Raw genomic sequence first — 18,135 nt, forward strand, 5'->3', positions numbered from 1 at the left:
TAACGCAGCTATAAATAGAAATATATTTTTGAAATTTTGTTAGAAGATCAAATATATATCCAGAAAACATATATATCCAGTATCCGATATTGTTGCCTACGAAAATTACAGTAAACAATAATGCAAAATATTGTTCACTAAAACAAATAGTAAAGCAATTTTTTTTTGCACTTATTATAACTTCAGCATCTGTGATGAAACGTCCTGCACACCGATGTTGTTGGCTACAGCAATTACAAAATGCAACAAAGTAAAACATTGTAACAGAGCTATAATGCAAAACATTGTTAGAGAGAATACAAATGCAAAATATTGTTAGAAGGTAAAAATGCAAAATATTATTAGAAAGTAAAAATGCAAAATATTGTTCTCTAAAACAATTACAGTAAAGCGAAAGGTTCCCCCCCCCCCAAATGTACATTGTGTCATCAGTTTTACGCCAGTTTTTTTTTTTTTTTTTTACCGTTTCCACTGTGGCTTCCAATAGATGAATTTTCTTGATTTTTGGTTAGTAGATACAATACATATTGAAGAAAAGAAATACAATATTTTTGTTTTTCAAAAACAATTCATTGCAATTCTTTCCGTTAGTTTCTTATGCCAAGAAACAGTTGCGTACATATATATATTTTTTCTCCCTGTCGGCTACATCAGTCACCTTGGTAACGCTGACATGGAATTAAGTCAGTCACCTTGGTAACTGTGACGGACTTAGCTTCAAAGTCAATTATGGCTCCATGTAAGTTGATTTGTTCTAGCCAGTGGCGCTGCAATCACGCAGGAATTTCAAACATATAGAGTGACGCATTATATAAATCAAAAAAATTTGCCGGTTGTTTTTTGCGGACATAATTACAAAAATGCATATATGATCATAAATTTTTGCTGTTTTTGAGTTAATTAATAGTTTTTGCTGAACTTTAAAGTTAGGAAACCAAAGAAAAAAATTCTGTTTATGTATATTGAGAGTTTCAATTTTGTAGATTGAGTAGAAATTTCAGAAATAATTAGTTTCTATCATGAGGCCGGGTGTCAAATTACACTTAAAAAGTGCAGGCCACAAGTGGGATTAAGATTGTCTGTTTGTTTGTTTTGTTTGGTTTTTAGGAGCATTAGCAACTAAGGCCATATTGCTCCGGGGATATGCGGTGGTCATTCTCTGACCTTTCCGCATCCTCCGTATTTGGTGGGCACGGGCTCGAACCCCGGTCTAATGAAGAAGCGTGTGCTACGCACTGCTGCTCCTGCCCACCTGGCTACGGAGGCGGCGTGGGATTAAGATATTCATTAGCAGTTAGTGGGTAAGGTGTGACATGCTACAAACATCACAAATGTAATTATAATAGAAAGGGGAAGCATAATTTTATTTAAAAAAAAAAAATGTCATATCTGATATATACTAAAGAGGGGGGGGGGGAGATATAAAAACAAATCATGTTTATATTAATTTTTTTTATATGGTATACAGTGAAATAAGAAAAAAAATAAAAACATGCAAATACAGGATATAAATACTCTTTATAAACTTGTTCATCCCTACTTACTTTCGGAATTTCTCTTCCACTATTTTTTAACTCTTCTCTATACCACTGAGTAAAATGAATATATGCTGTAGTAGCTCGTTTTGGTGGAGGAATACCATCTTTATTAATTTTTTGGTTCTTTTTTGTTTTTGTTTTTCCTCCACCACTACGGCAGCTTGCTAGAGATCCTCCATAAGAAGTATGATAAGAAGGATTGCTGTTTGCTAAAGATGTGGCAATTGCAGAGGAGTAACCCTGATTGGCTGAGCTAACTGAAAGGTTCAGTGCTGTAGGAATCTGTGCAGCCATTGCAGAATGAAAAGGAGAATTATTAGCTGCTGATACTGCTGCTGCATGCTGAGCCATAACCTGTTGGAAGGATTCATAATCTGCTTGTAATGCAATATTCTGATGTCTGAAGGAGAATCCATCTGCTGTAAGTGAAAATTGAAACAAAGGCTTAATATACATAATCACAACTGAATTTAAATTACTATAATTTTCATTAGCTTTGTATTGTAAAACTTCTAAATATAAATAAATTTCTTTCAGCCATATAGTTTCAAATGCATAAAATATTTTTGGAGAAACCAAGCATAAATATATTTTATTTGCTTCCTTAATTATTAAACAGTTTGCAGACTGGTGGAATATATTAAATATTTATTTTTTGGGAAATAACAGAAAAACAGTAGCATTTTTAAGCAAGTAAAACACTCCATTTTGCCTCTATTTTTTAAAAATCAGAATTAGTAATATTTGTGAGCAGTATATTTTCACGCATATTGAATGGTCAGTGCTTTTGCACCACATGTTTTGTTTGTAGTGAACTGTTCAAGTTGATAATTGGCACAATTCATAATTTGAGATACAATTAAAATGCCTATGAACAAAATATGGTGCAAAAGCACTGACCGTTCAGTAGTGAATCTTAAGCGTAGTCCCATTGCTTCATGCAAAATAATTGCCTTAGTTTATGCTATTTTCACACATATGCAAATAGGACCTGTACGAACCATAATGGCATATAACTGTACTGATCCTTTGGTTATGTTACATGTGAAAATAGTTGCCATTTGCACTCAGAAATGTAAACTTAAACTCAATTATAACAGATGCAATTATATCATAATAAAAGTGAGCAAATAAGGAAGAATTTATCAGAAACAATGTATTTTAATAGCAAAATGTGAGGTTGAAACAAATATGCTGATTGCAAACTTCTCAAAATTACATAGCTGTTCTTTCTGTCACTGACCTAATTGAGAAAATGCAAAATTAAACGGTAGACTATATTTAAAATTTAAATTTGTACCATTTGACTAGAATGTATTGTTTCCAGACACATGGAGAATTAATGGTTGATAATGACAAGATACAATGGTAAAAACTGCTTTGCCATTTTTACAGAATTTTAAATGTGCAGTGTAATTTTATGTTTTAATCATACATGCAGTCTTTTAATTGCAAATATAGGTTTTTAATTGTAAATACAGTGTACAGTTTCATATTGATCAGTGAAGGAAGGAATGATTATGTATCCTTAAGCTCAGAGGAGCTATCAACTTTTCTCAGACAGAGCAAAGGAAAATAAAAAGTCCTGAAGTTATTTGTGTGAGGATAATCATTTTACTTATTTATTTTTTTTTCTTAGAATCAGTACTATGCAGAAACAAGCATTAAAATACCAATAAAATCAAAATATGGTGCTGTCATCCAATGCAACTTCATTTCCCACTAACATTATTTTTTTCATCATCTGTCATAGCAACCAGTGTTCAGTGGACAGTCACTATGGTTGCTATGGCAGCTGATAAAAAAAAATAATAATAAATTTTACAAATTCTTTTGGGTGGTAACCCCCGTATAATACGGTAGTTAGGTTCCCATAAAATCTTGTGTAGTGCGAAACTGTGTTATACGGGACTAAGAACCAGTACAAAAGGGGGGGGGGTTACATTCTAAAAGCTAACAAAAATACATCATTTTATAACTATCAGAAACTTAATTTTTATTAAAAATAGTAATACCTGAACAAATGTCTTACAAACTGTGATACATATATATCAGATAATGTATGTTAATTTAATTTTCTGCCTCTTCACTGCTGCTAAGCACAATCAAACAAGAACGTTTTCTCTGTTGCAGAATATCTTCACCTTCTGGACTTTCTTCTTCAGCATCTAGATTTTGCATATCTTCTGCTCTCTTTAAAAAAATCAGTAATCTGGGTTTGTTTGCTTTTGTTTGATAGATATTTGTAAATTGGCATGGTATGGAGCTAAGCATTTTTGAAATTTGTGTTCCTCTCAGTCAAAGGATCTGCATTCAGAAAATAAGATTCTCATTGCCTGGCTAAGTTTATGCCTTCCGTTTATACTTTTTAGCGTAAAATTTGGAACTTCAGAATTTTAATCCGTACTACCATCCTCTGAATTTATTTGGTTTACTTCCAATGCCATTTCTACCAAATCTGCTTTGCTAGCCTCTTTTCTACCAGTAATTCTTGAACGTCTTCAGTAGCCATATCGTCAAACCTTCTCCCTTCTACCAACTCAGCATATCTACTATTGCACTGATTCCGTTTTCTGCCGGTTCAACCATATTTCCTGAATGAACTGACACTGGCCATACATTTTTCCAACACAGTTTTATTTCTTTCAGCAATAAAGTTACGATTCTGATACAGTCCAGAATTGAGAAATGTTTCCATGCCTCCATCGTTTCAATAGATTCGGAATCAATTTTTTCCAAAATCCACTGTAAATTTTCTGATGTAATGAGTTTTAACGGTAGATATAATGTCTTCATCTAATGGCTGAATTAAAGAAGTTGTATTAGGTGGTAGGAACAGTACTTCATCATTTTTGATGACTAGAATCTTTTGGATGGCCTGGAGCATTATCCAATAGTAATAAAACTTTTAACTAGATTTTTCCACTTTAAATAGTTTTTCACAGCTGGCACAAAACAATTTAGAAACCATTCTTTTAATAAATCAGCAGTTACCCAAATTATGCTAAGTTCCTTAGGCATAATTTAGGGTTGGAATTTAATTCACAACAAAGAAATTATTTCAATATGGTTCTTAAGAACAAAGTTTAGTAATTCTTCAAAGTCACTTTTTTTTTTTTTTTTTTGTGGTCTCAAACAAGCATAAGTTCAATGGCAAAGAACCTGTGCTACTGAACAGGGGATTTCCGAACAAAATAAAATACAGGGATTTCCCAATAATTTTTTTTGCATAACAACTAGCGAGTCAACAGTGGGGATTCACAAAAAAAAAAAAAAAAAAGAATGGAAATGCTGAAATGTATCCAACATAATAATAGTATGGTTTTCTCCACACAAATGCTCAAAAATGGCTTGTTATGCGAGGTTTGCAGAAATTCTGTAACTGTGTTAGAGCGAACCCATGTTATATAAGTACCATGTTTTGTGAGAATTGCTGCAATTTATCAATCGTGTTAGAGAGAAACTGTGTTGTAGAAGTACCGTGTTATATGGGGGTTGCTTTTTTATTTTTTGTTTCAGTTGTTGGTGCATCAGTTTCTGTGGCCATAATGCACCTTCCAAGGTTTTTGCACTACTCTGATCCAAGCCTGAGGCGGGATTCGAATCTGTGACCTTTGTGTTGCCCGGCTAGCCCGGTCGGCATGGGGGTTGCCTGTACATTTAAGCTTATAAATTAAATTATTCACATCTAACATATAATCCCCGCGCAGGATACAGATGCTCATTTTAAATTATTATTACAGAATAACTTCTGAAATCAACTATCAAACTCGAACAAGGATAACATGCCTACAAAGAAAATGATAAATGAACAGTAAATCAGAAATTCATGACCTACTGAACAAAACACCAAAGAAAACATTAGAACTTTTGTAAAATGCTTATGGAGAATCTGCTAAATCCAGATCTATTGTATTTATATGGCATGAAATGGTTTAAAAAAGGAAGAAGTTGAACCCCCTCCCAGGATATCCTTTGGCATCACTAATTGATATGATTATTGGTACAATATCTGGCTATTGTTATTGAAGACAGATGAATTACAGTCCGAAAACTTGCAGAGGCCTTTTTTTTTTGGGTATTAGTTATGGCAGTGCACAAAACATTTTGAAAGAACATGTATGAATGACACGAGTTTGCTCATGATGGGTCACTACACTCTTTAATCCACAATAAAGGCAGGCTACAGTTGACAGCTAAGTTTCCCCCAAAACACTGCCAGCATCAGAAAAATGATTATTTAATCCTGGATTCACCACAAAAATCCTGAAAACAAAGTTTGCATTGGAAACATAACACATCTCCAACTCCAAAGAAGGCACAGTCTGTGAAGTCTGCTAGCAAGTATATGATAATCACTTGATTTGGTATGAAAGGTTCCTACAGTGGAAAGTCTGGACAATACATGAAGTTCTAAAGAAACTAAATCACAGTGAGTTAGAAACGACGTGATCTAAAAAATGTCTAGATGGCAACTGCACCAAGACAATGCAATAATGCACAGCCAGTCAGTTGTTGAGAATACACCAGTTCACCACTCTCTCTATAATTCAGATCTTATCACCTGTGGCTTTTCTTTCCTACTTCGTAAGGAATGAATGAACTAAAAGATCATCATTTTCTATTGGATGCTGATAAACACTACTCAGAGTATTTTAATCCATCTTTCAAACAGCAGTTTCTCTGAAGTATCAGTAGTGACAGATGATACAAGAAAGTAAGCTTATATAGCACTGGACAAAAAATAAAAACTAAAAATAAACCACAGACCATTTGTTCATCTTCTCTAATAATATGTCTAATTCTTCCTATGTTGCCTTATACAAAGGGGGCACCTCCGTAGCCAGGTGGGAAGGAGCAGTAGCAGTGCATAGCACACACTTCTTGATTAGACCAGGGTTCGAGCCCGTCGCCACCAAATACGGAGGATGCGGAAAGGTCAGGGAATGACCACCGCATATCCCGGAGCAATATGGCCTTAGTTGCTAATGCTCCTAAAAAAACCAAATAACAACAAATTATACAAAGGGATAATCGCTCCCTGCTGGAAAAATTCTTATATATCAATGACAGAAGCCCATGAGTATTGTAGTAGTAGCTCATCTGCACTGCTCAGAAAACTTAACAACGAACTATACAATTACTCCCAAAGTCTTTTTTCATTCTCCACCATCTTGAGTTTGATACTACTCAATTGGTATTTTATTCTGGGATTACTGCTTCTCATATACAGTACTTCCATTTATCAATGTTAACCATCATTATGCCACCAGCGGTGAGCTGTGAATATTTTAACAATGGGCTCGCACTTTTGCTGACTTTTTTGACGTGAAACATCCTTTGGAGGGGGGGGGGATCTACCAGGTAATTCTGATCGGTCAAGGGAGTGATGTCATCTGCGGCATCTGCCAGAGGCGCTTCCCAAGCTCACACCACTAGTCTTCGCAGAGCACTCACTAGTAGTTATTAGAGCATGTGACACATTTTTTATGACCAGTACAATATCTCGAGTTCTTTTTTTTTTTTTTTTTTAGGGGCATTAGCAACTAAGGCCATATTGCTCCGGGATATGCGGTGGTCATTCCCTGACCTTTCTGCATCCTCCGTATTTGGTGGTGACGGGCTCGAACCTCGGTCTAATCAAGAAGCGTGTGCTACGCACTGCTGCTCCTTCCCACCTGGCTACGGAGGCGCCATCTCGAGTTCTAACGTTTTAGGTTTTTTTTAATAGTATGACGTCACAATCATCCTTCCTGCAGTTACTACTGCAGGAAGTATGATTGCAAGTATTTGTCATATGACTGCAACAATACAAAGATTTGTCAACAACTTCTTTTTTCATCTTGCATTTTCGTATACGCAGCTGTTCGGGGCACCTAACAATGAAATTTTAGGTGCCCCGAACAGCTGCATATGTCGTTTCAACTAAGATCGGATACCTCAATTGAAGCTGCTTTCAGAGACATTTAGATACATTGCAGTAGCAAGTATATGTCTCTTACTTTAGTTATCATAAATCCATTGTATATTGTCTTCCAGAAATTATGGAAATTTGTGAATGATCAATAAAATATTTACAATACAAAAGCTCTTTTATTTCGTAATCAATAAATACAAATCAAAATATCTAAAAGAAACGCGAAGGATGTTTCACATAAAACCATCTACTGCATGTGCTCAGCAGATGTGCAACTTTTTTATTCTTTTTTTTTACAACTAGGGAAATATAATGGATACATTTTTTATGATAGAATTTTAATCTTGCAAATAAAAAATAACATGAAATATTTCCCATCCCACAAATAACATAAAAACTATCACAAAACATTCCACAATATTATTATTATTAGCCATATGGTGCAAGGAAGCCTGAGGCTTATGCTGCACCAGCCAAAAAAAAAAAATTCCCAAGTTACCCTAAGAGAGAGAGAGAGAGAGAGAGAGAGTAGAAGGGAATCACCAAGAAAGAGAAGAATGATGATATCCAGCTCAGGACCCTAGGTTTTCCAAGTCCATACTCACCAGATGTGAGACCCTACATAGAAAACAAACCATTCGAGAAAAGGTACACAAAAATCACAGATTACATGGGGAAAAAAAAAAAAAAGATTACACAAATATTCAAGAAAAATTTATTCTAAAAATTGCCATATGCAATTTACTTTATTAATAGTTCTTGTCGATCTTCTGCTTTGCTCAATAGCTGAGCGACAATTACAGAGGAATGATTTAAACGATCCGGATCAAATTGAAGCAATGGTTTTCCATTTAGATGTATGGTCATTATAATCTGCAAAGTGTTTAATTGCCACAATATTATTCATTATGCTGAAAGCTTGCTAAGGTTCAGCACTGCTAATCGCAATGGTTTCAAAGATATTTCTGGCTTTCTTAATTGAAAAGGGAATTTCACTCGCTTTTAAAGATAAACTGTCTTTGACAAAATCTCTAAAATCACTAATTTTTATTTCATATTTTATTAGAAAACAAATTTCTTATTTCTTATCGGTTTTCACCGTCTTGCCACCAAGACGAAAGTTCTTTCATATTCCGCGATTTCCGGTAGCATATGTTTAAAATTTCTTTCAATGGTATCATTATTTTCTTTATTTAATTTAAAATCACTCTGTTGCATTAATAACTTATCCTTTAAGGATAAAACAATGCATTTAATAACTTGTCAAGAGGTAATTTTTTAAATGTGTTCTTACTTTCGATTTTGATTCCTTCAAATTCTTTCCACTTCAACATGCTCCCAATTTTAGCTTCATAATTTCTTTCAGAATTTATCAAATTAGCAATAGCAGTGATAGTTGGAATAAATAATTTATCTGCTTACCTTACCTTAGTGGTTCTGTAAAGCTTCTGAAAGGTAAGAGAACTCTTGCAGGATGTCGATCATTAGTGCTAAATGGTTAAGAAATTCCACATTTAAAAGTCAATTTAATAATCCGGAATATTTATCTTTTGATTCAAAATGTTTGCACAAAGCGGAATAATTCGCTTAACCCACAATTGCCATCCGCAAGTTACAAGCTGCTCGTCGTAGCCTGAAAACAAGACCGATCTTTATAGTTTCCACATCAAGTTCTTTAGCAATCATCTTTAATTCGTGCTGGTTTTTTAGAAATTGGTGATATAATGCATACCGGTTTTTTTTTTTTTTTTTTAATTATTACCTGTGTGCCATTATATTTTAGAACATTGTGAAAGCCTCGACGAAATTTCAAAATCTATCACGTTTCATCTTTGTAAAGTTTATATAAAATCTTATTTGCCTCAACATCCACCATACATTGCTACTATCACTAGTTCTTTGAATATTGTGCAAAATGTCGGAATCACGTGGATATTCAGCTATTGTGACGATGTAAACATAGACAGGAGAAATTTACTGGAAGGCACAGATCACTCACTTCTCCGAAAAACATATGCCTGTTTGTCAGAGTAAAGAGGAACCACAACACAGATTGACCAGAGGCTATTATCCATGTCGGGAATCTTCTTAATACTCTGACTGGCTATGGAATACATACTGATTAGCGCGACTTTTCAGTATGTGACTCCATGGGTTTTGCAAACACCACTAACGTGAAACGGTAATCCCTTAATTCGCGCTTTCTAATTAGCTAAATTGCCTAAAGGCCAGAGGTGAGAACAATGCATACAAAGTTGTCGCTCGTAAACTGTTTGTTATATGGAAATTTTCTTCATTCAAAGGAAATGTAATTACCTTTTACCTATTTTAAATGTAATTACCAAGGGGGGATTGAAAAAAATTCACTGTAAAGACGCTGGTTAACCAGAGGTCTAACTGTAATTGAATAAAAAATGAAGCAATTTTAAAATACATAACTGATCGATTGCGTCATTAAAATGCTGAAAATGGGGCCCTGTTCGCCCCACCATAGTTTCAGCTCTGGATACTCAATAATTGCATTCAGGATTTCATTTGTAAAATAAATGATCGTCTCAACAATGGGCTCGCAAATTTTCAAAAAATAACAATGGGCTCTCGCGAGCCCATTATAGCTCACCACTGGATGCCACCTCCTAACTCATCTGCCTAATATTTCTGGGTTCCAGGTATGCCTTGATTCCTTTCATTAACCACCTTACCAATCTTTGTATCACCTGCTAACCTTGATAATAAGTTTGATGTCTTATCAGTATCATTATATTAAAAACAGGGACTGCACTAATAACATTAGGCCAGAAAGAGCAGTACCCATTAATAACCACTTTCTGTCTTCTATCACATGATCATCCATTTTTATCCATTGCAGTAACTTGTTCCTAATGTAACACAACTCCAATTTATACAGTAGTCTTCTATGTGGAACAATGTCAAAAGCTCTACTGAAATCTAAGTATGCGTCAAAAAGATTTATGGATTTAGTTCTTTTGTTACTGTATCATAGTAGCTAATCGGATTGGTCAAACAAGATCCGTATAACTGCATTCTGTCCAGATGATCCTGCATTACTTCTTTAACCAGAGACTCCATTCTTTTCCCAGGCATAGAAGCCACACTTAAAGATCTGTAAATACTCCTTCTCCCTTTGACAACCCTTTGTGAATAGGAGAGACATTTGTATATCTGCAATCTGTACGGCTTTCACTGAATCCAAGGATGCTCTCAAAATTATAGCCAAAGGCCTGCTTACCTATCTTGCACTATGTTTCCATAATGCTTCTTTTAATAAAACTAAATAAATTACATCAACATCGTTTACTGTTAGTGTTCAACATTTTCCCTTCCACTTTCTTCTAATTTACTGAAAATGGTTTGAGACCCAATTAGAACTTTGTATACTTGGTCCACTTGATATCGATGGGTCAACTGTTGAGGATCCTGCTCAGGTAGCTAACAAACTAAATGAATATTTTGCATCGACATTCACACATGAGGAGTTATTCAGTGAGGGGAATGCCAGAGGTGTATTCAACTCTGGCAGTAAGCTAGAGAATCTTGTAATAAATGAGAGTAAAGTGGAGGAGAAACTGTTGAAGATAAACACAAGAAAGGCACCCGGGGTGGATGGGATCTATCCAGTTATATTAAAGGAGGCAGCAAAGGAAGTAAGCAAACCCTTAGCCATAATTATGAGAGCTTCCTTGGACTCAGGGGAGGTACCCACAGACTGGAGATGTGCAAATGTGACCCCAATTCACAAAGGAGGATCAAAGGCTGACACAAGTAATTATAGACCTGTGAGCTTAACTTCTGTTCCAGGAAAATTAATGGAGGCACTGGTTAAAGAAGCACTGCAGGATCATTTAGACAAGACTTCAGTTATAGCTCGGACACAGCATGGTTTTGTTAAGGGGAAGTCTTGCCTGACCAATTTGATCGGATACTATGATGCAGTCACAAAAGAACTGGATGCAGGGAATAACTTTGATATTATATACTTGGATCTTAGAAAGGCTTTTGATACCGTTGCACATGGAAGACTGCTGCACAAATTGGAGCAGTGTGGCGTTGGAGGCAAATTGCTGCTATGGATATAGGGGTGGTTGAGGGGGAGAAGACAGAGAGTGGTAATCAATAGACACTGCTCATCGTGGACTAATGTTATTTGTGGAGTCCCTCAGGGTTCAGTTGGGTCCATTATTGTTTTCTGTATTTATAAATGATATTGATGATGGTATATCAAGCTTAATGTCCAAGTTTGCAGACGATACGAACGTTGGCAGGGTTGTCAAGGACACTACTGACACTATGCTGCTGCAACAGGATCTGGAAAGGTTGAGCAGATGGGCTGAGAGGTGGCAAATGAAGTTTAACATTGACAAATGTAAAGTACTACATATGGGAAACAGCAACCCCAGAGAAACGTATCAACTCTGTGGTACTACATTGATAGTGGTAGAGAATGAAAAGGACCTGGGGGTGGTTGTGCAGGCAGATATGAAATTTTCTGAGCAGTGCAGATGGTCTGCAAGAGTAGCTCATGGTGTATTGTCAATGATATATAGGGATTTTTCTAGCAGGGATAAGGAGGTGATTATTTCCTTGTATAAGGCAATGGTCAGGCCACACCCAGAGTACTGTATACAGGTCTGGAGGCCTCATTTCAAGAAGGATGTAGAGCTGCTGGAACAAGTACAGAGAAGGGCAACAAATGGAACAAAGGGTTGCTCTTATGAAGAAAGGCTTAAATTTTGCAAATTACAGTGTCTGGAGACTAGGCACCAGCAAGGTGATCTGATAGAGGTGTATAAAGCCTTGAATGGTTTGAGCATGCTCAATGCTGATGGGATTCTTCCTCTTGCTCAGAATAATCACCTGAAGGGCATAAATTCAAATTGAGGAAAGACAGATGTAGGATAGGCGTGCGGAAATTTACCTTTACCCAGCGGGTGGTTGGTTGGTGGAACAGACTTCCATCCCTTGTCGTGGAAGTTGATAGCCTAAATAAGTTTAAGGCTCAGCTGGACAGGTATTTTGAACGAACAGAGGGGTGAAGTGGAAGTGGTTTTTTTTTTTTTTTTTTGGCTGATGCTGCATAAGCTTGATTTCTTGCATCAAATGCCTCTACTAATACTAATGCTAATGCTTCTGGTATTCCCATCCCTAAAAACTTCTGTCCATGTTACTGTAGATGTAAAGTATTTATTTAGTTTATCAGTAGTGTGAACAGTACCATCAATAGTAAAACCATTCATATCTAGTGAACCAATGTGGTTCATGCCTTCCTTATAGTGTTAACATAAGGCAAAGAATTCTCACTAAGGAAGATTCACTTGTGTAATTCACTTGGTGACTTGATTGCAGACTAGTTTGTACTTGCTGTAGGTTTATGTTTCCCCTGATAATTTATAACCATTCCAAGAATATTTTTCTTTGCCACTTGTTTCATCAGTTCATCTGACATTTATTTAAATCTAAATCTTGAAATATCCCTCAGTTGGTATAAAAACCTTAATAGCTTTTATGATTACTTCCCATTTAGAACTGATTCCCATGAAAAGAATTTAAAACCTGTTAAAGATCATTGCAGCCATCTTTATGAAAACAAAATCCCTTCCATTTACCCTTGAAAGTACTTATTTTTAAGTAAATCTAAAATCAACAGATGACGATTACTGTCACCTAATGGTTCCTTTATCTGAAAACTACTCATCTGAAAATTCCTATTGCGAGAAGAGCCACTGCTGATCAAGATTAAGATCAAAATAAAAAAGACACCTGAGGTGGATGAAATCTATCCAATTATATTAAGGGAGGCGGCAAACCCTTAGCCATAATTATGAGAGCATCCTAGGATTCTGGGGAGGTCCCCATGGACTGGAGATGTTCAAATGTATCTCCAATTCATAAAGGGAGATCAAAAGGCAATGTGAGTAATTATACACCTGTTAGCTTAACATCCCTTCCAGGGAAAATAATGGATCATTGGTTAAAGAAGTAATGCAGGACCATCTGGACATGAAATTATACTGCAATCACTGCATTGATTTGTTAAGAGGTGGTCTTGTCTAACCAATCTGATAGGTTACTATGATGCAGTGACCAAGGAACTGGATGCAAAAATTATTTGGACATAATGTACTGGGATTTCAGAAAGGCTTTCGATACTGCTGCACATAAAAGACTGGAGGAATGTGGCATTAAAGGCAAGTTACTGCTATGGATAAAGAGATGGTTAAGTGGAATAAGACAGAGAGTAGTTATCAATGGGCACTGCTCTTTGTGGACTAATGTTATTAGTGGAGTTCCACGGGGTTCAGTGCTGGGTCCATTGTTGTTTTCAGTATTTATCAATGGTTCTGATGAAGGTATATCAGGCTGAATGTCTAAATTTGCAGATGATACAAAGGTTGGCAGGGTGATTAACGACAGTCATCATCAGGGTGAGCTACTGTAACAAGATCTAAGAAAATTGAGTTGATGGGCTAAGAAATGGCAGTTGAGGTTTAATTTTTGTCAATGATATACAGACATTTTGCTAGCAGGTATAAGGTGGTGATTATCCCTTTGTATAAGGCGATGGTTAGGCTGCATCTTGAGTATAGTATATAGGTGTGGACACCTCACTTTAGGAAGGATACAGATCTGCTGGAATGGGTGCAGAAAAGGGCAATCAGGCTGGTGAAGGGAACAAAAGGTACATTAATGAAACTGTTTGTTACTACACTCAAGGTAGTGGAAAACGAAAAAAAAAACTAAGGGTTACTGTTCAGACATGAAGTTCTCTGAGCAGTGCAGATAGGCTGCCATGATGGCCAGTGGCATAGGAACGCCTTGGCATTGTAGCAAGGGCTACTGACATGGGCAACTGAGAGGCCACACGAGTGCCAAGCTATTTCGACACCCGAGGCTAGCTGACGAAATGGCACCCCTCGATGATGTCGAATCAAGATGACAGCACAGGGAGGGGGGGGAGTGAAAATTAATTTTTACATGGCGATTCAAGCCTGCATGCATCCTTACACCTGAGTACATACTGCATAGCATCATAGATCTATTTGCTGTCCAGAATGTAACTTTGAAGGGACCAATCAGGCGATCGCTTCATCAGTGCATGCTCGAATGCATAGTAGCAGTTCGCAATTCACGTATTGTGTACAAACTGAATAAGTTATAGTGTTTTTGTGATTGCTATATAAACAGCGAATCGTGAATATTATGATTTATAATTTAAATAAAACAATAATGGCCAAATTAATTTTAGACATGCCACTAAAGAAAAAAAGTGGACATCAGTACCGCATAGAAAGACTGCATAAAGAGGAAGTTAGAAAAAAAACATTCCGCTAGTTTACAAAACTGGATTACAATAAGTCACTCCAAACCTGAAAGTAACAAAGAAAACGAACATGATTCGAATGAAGATGAAACAAATGATGACGATGCCACTGAAATGGAAGTCCAAGAAAAAGCTCAAACAGTTGAAGTTACTTTAAAGAATTAGAAAGTGTGGTCAATAACCAACAACAGTTGGCAGAAGAAAATGATGGCAGCAATAATATTAACATGGAACATGTAAGTCTGAATTTTAATGATACGACCACATGGAACTTTAATACCCACAAAAACAGATCTCTTATGGTGCAACACGGTCCAGAATATATAGTCTTAAATATGTATCCTGTCACTAATGGTCAATGTTTCAATAATTCGTGGAAATACAAAAATGAAGGTATTGAAAAAAAGAGAGTAAATGGTTATTTTATTGCAAAAACAAAGATGCAATATTTTGTTTTCCGTGCCTCTTATTTGTATCTGACACAAATAATGTTTCATTTTGCAGCTCAGATAGTTTTAAGGATTGGAAACATCTAAATCCAAACGTTCTTTTTCATGAGAATACATTACAACACATAAACAATTTCACAAAATGGAAATTATTAGAAAAGGGTCTTCAAAAAGGATGGACTAATTAACAACGCCTCACAAGCAGCACTAAGAAGCGAAATTTCAAAATATATTGTCATATATTGAAAATAATACTGAAATGTATGTTGTTCTGTGCTGAAAATAATTTGGCATCTCATGGACATGCTAGTAATATCGATACCGAAGAAAAAAATTGTGGCACATTTTTAAACTTGATAAAATTTGTCAGCCAATTTGACTTTGGTATGAAAAATGCTCTGGAATCGCATATTAAACCCACACTAATTATTTATCTCCAGAAATTCAGAATGAATTTATTAATTTGTTAGCAGCAAAAGTACGAAGTGAAATAATTTTAAAAATAACTAAATGCAAAGTTGTTGTTGTTTGGTTTTCAGGAGCATTAGCAACTAAGGCCATACTGCTCCAGGATATGCGGTGGTCATTCCTTGACCTTTCCGCATCCTCCATATTTGGTGGTGACGGGCTCGAACCCCGGTTTAATCAAGAAGCGTGTGCTGCGCACTGCTGCTCCTTCCCACCTGGCTACGGAGGCGCCGTATAACTAAATGCAACAAGGCATAATATGTTACGAGGAAGAGTTTTATATCTATATAATATCGGTGTGGATACACCACAGATAACTCTTAAGAAAAAACTACGATAGTAGTGTGGGTGGCATCATTTCCTCTCTATCTCATATTGTGCTCGATAGGCCAACAGCTTTGAAACGGAACCGTTTCACTTCCATGAAACAACAGATGACTGCTTGTAAGGATAAAGGAATACCACTCTCTTCTAAATCTCTGACAGGGTGCTTACAATAGAAGGTTGACCAGAGCCTTGGTCTGCCCACTGGCTATGGATACACATAAAGTAGTTGACCAGCTCGACTTCTCGCTATGTGGGACAGGTAGTTGGATAGGTTTTACGGGTCTCACTGAGTGGCAGATAGTTATTTGTTATTTAGGAGCATTAGCAACTAAGGCCATATTGCTCCGGGATATGCGGTGGTCATTCCCTGACCTTTCTGCATCCTCCGCATTTGGTGGTGACGGGCTCGAACCCCGGTCTAATCAAGAGGCATGTGCTACGCACTGCTGCTCCTTCCCACCTGGCTACGGAGGCGCCTCGTGGCAGATAGTAATCTCTTTATCTTTTAATTCAGGGCATTGCTTGCTTGAAGGCCATGGGTGTGAACGATGTGTACCCAGTTAAGTCTCGTAATGCAGTCGTTATATGGGAATTTTCTTCGTTCTACGAATGAAGAAAATTTTCGTTTCCATAAAACGAAGAAACAAAAAAAAAAAAAAAAAATTTCAGTGAAGAATAAAATTCTATTTAACGAATTCTAAAAAAAATTCTGTAAAAAGAAAATATTTATCTCTAAATAGAAACATTCACTATAAAGAAGTTTGTTAAACAGAGGTCCGACTGTACTTATTATTATGATTTTACCAATTATTGAAAAAAGGTGTGTAGCCACGAATTTGCCAAGGGCGCCGAAACCTAGCTACGCCTCTGATGACGGCTCACGGGCTTTTGTCAATAATATACATTAAATAAAATAAATAAATTTTCTGTTTATACTCCGGGACGACCAAATAGTCAGAGGAGTTTACAAGATACAGAGAATACAAGAAACAGCACCACATTCAGCAGTCACGGGCTTGAACCCCGGTCTCTCAAGGCACATGTACTTATGCACCCGCGCACCTGACCACTAGGCTACGGTGGCCTTTTGTTATCAGGGATAAGGAGGGTATTATCATATTGTATAAAGCAATGGGCAGGCCATACCTTGAGTACTGCATACAGGTATGGAGGCCTCATTTTAGGAAGGATGTAGAGCTGCTTTAATGGGTAGAGAAAAAGTCAAGGAGATTGATGAGAGGAATAAATGGGTGCTCTTACCAAGGTTGGGTTCAGTTCTGAAAATTGCAGTGTCCGGAGACAAGGCCTTGTCTTGTTTAAGGTGTTGATGGTTTATTTCTTGGATCTTTTGCCACTATAATACTAATAAACATATATTCCATTTGTCATTATTACCTTTGTGATGTAATTTCTTTAATACAGTAAACCCTCGATTTAACGAACCCCGATATAACGGATTTTGGATTTAATGGACAGAACAAATAATAATAATATAGTAATGTACATATTAATCTCAACCATATTATTTTTTTAGGTTATACAAAACTTCAGTGTTATTATTAATAAAAAATTAATAATAATTACCTATTTCCATTATTGTTTTGATAATTACTTACTTTTATATTTATAATCAAATTCAGAAAACTGTAGTCAGGAAACTGTTTTTTATTCTTTCTGAAAACATGTTCAAATAGCTGTTTTTCCCAGATTACAGATATGAGCAGGCAGTGACTTGCGAGCTGAATGCGACTTGGGACACTAAACTGCAGGTCTACCGACTCGCTTTGTTTCGGTCTCAGTCTGCCTCAAGCTATTGGACAGTCAGGTTGTATACAGAGTGTTTCTGTGATTTCTGAATTGTGACTTTATTTATTAAATAATTTTGCAATCCTTACAATTTAAAATGTCATCAACTGATAGAGGAGTTAAAATAAAGTGTGTGAACTTAAATGTGGCACAGAAATTAGAGCTAATTGAGAAATTAGAACAAGCCATCTCAGTAGCAAGTGTTTGTGAAACTTATGGCGTAAAAAAACAAACTGTTTCTGATATCCGTAAATCAAAGGCCAAATTGAAACATTTTGTATTTACAACAGA

The 18,135-nt window shown here is 36.2% G+C and overlaps 1 protein-coding gene across 4 annotated transcripts in view; it reads right to left on the reverse strand.

Moving 5' to 3' along the window:
- The window catches only part of LOC150080762 (high mobility group protein B3-like), a 260,329-nt gene that overhangs the window by 105,014 nt on the left and 137,180 nt on the right, over positions 1–18,135 (reverse strand). For all 4 annotated transcript variants that reach the window (XM_090381086.1, XM_090381085.1, XM_090381084.1 and 1 more), the window contains one exon: positions 1,545–1,957. In XM_090381086.1, coding sequence (XP_090237212.1) covers positions 1,545–1,957 — 413 coding nt within the window. The remainder of the gene's footprint in view (positions 1–1,544; positions 1,958–18,135) is intronic.

The sequence above is a fragment of the Mastigoproctus giganteus genome, chromosome 9, assembly GCF_048544385.1.
Source record: "Mastigoproctus giganteus isolate SK-2022 chromosome 9, ASM4854438v1, whole genome shotgun sequence".
In the NCBI taxonomy this organism is placed as follows: Eukaryota; Metazoa; Arthropoda; class Arachnida; order Uropygi; family Thelyphonidae; genus Mastigoproctus; species Mastigoproctus giganteus.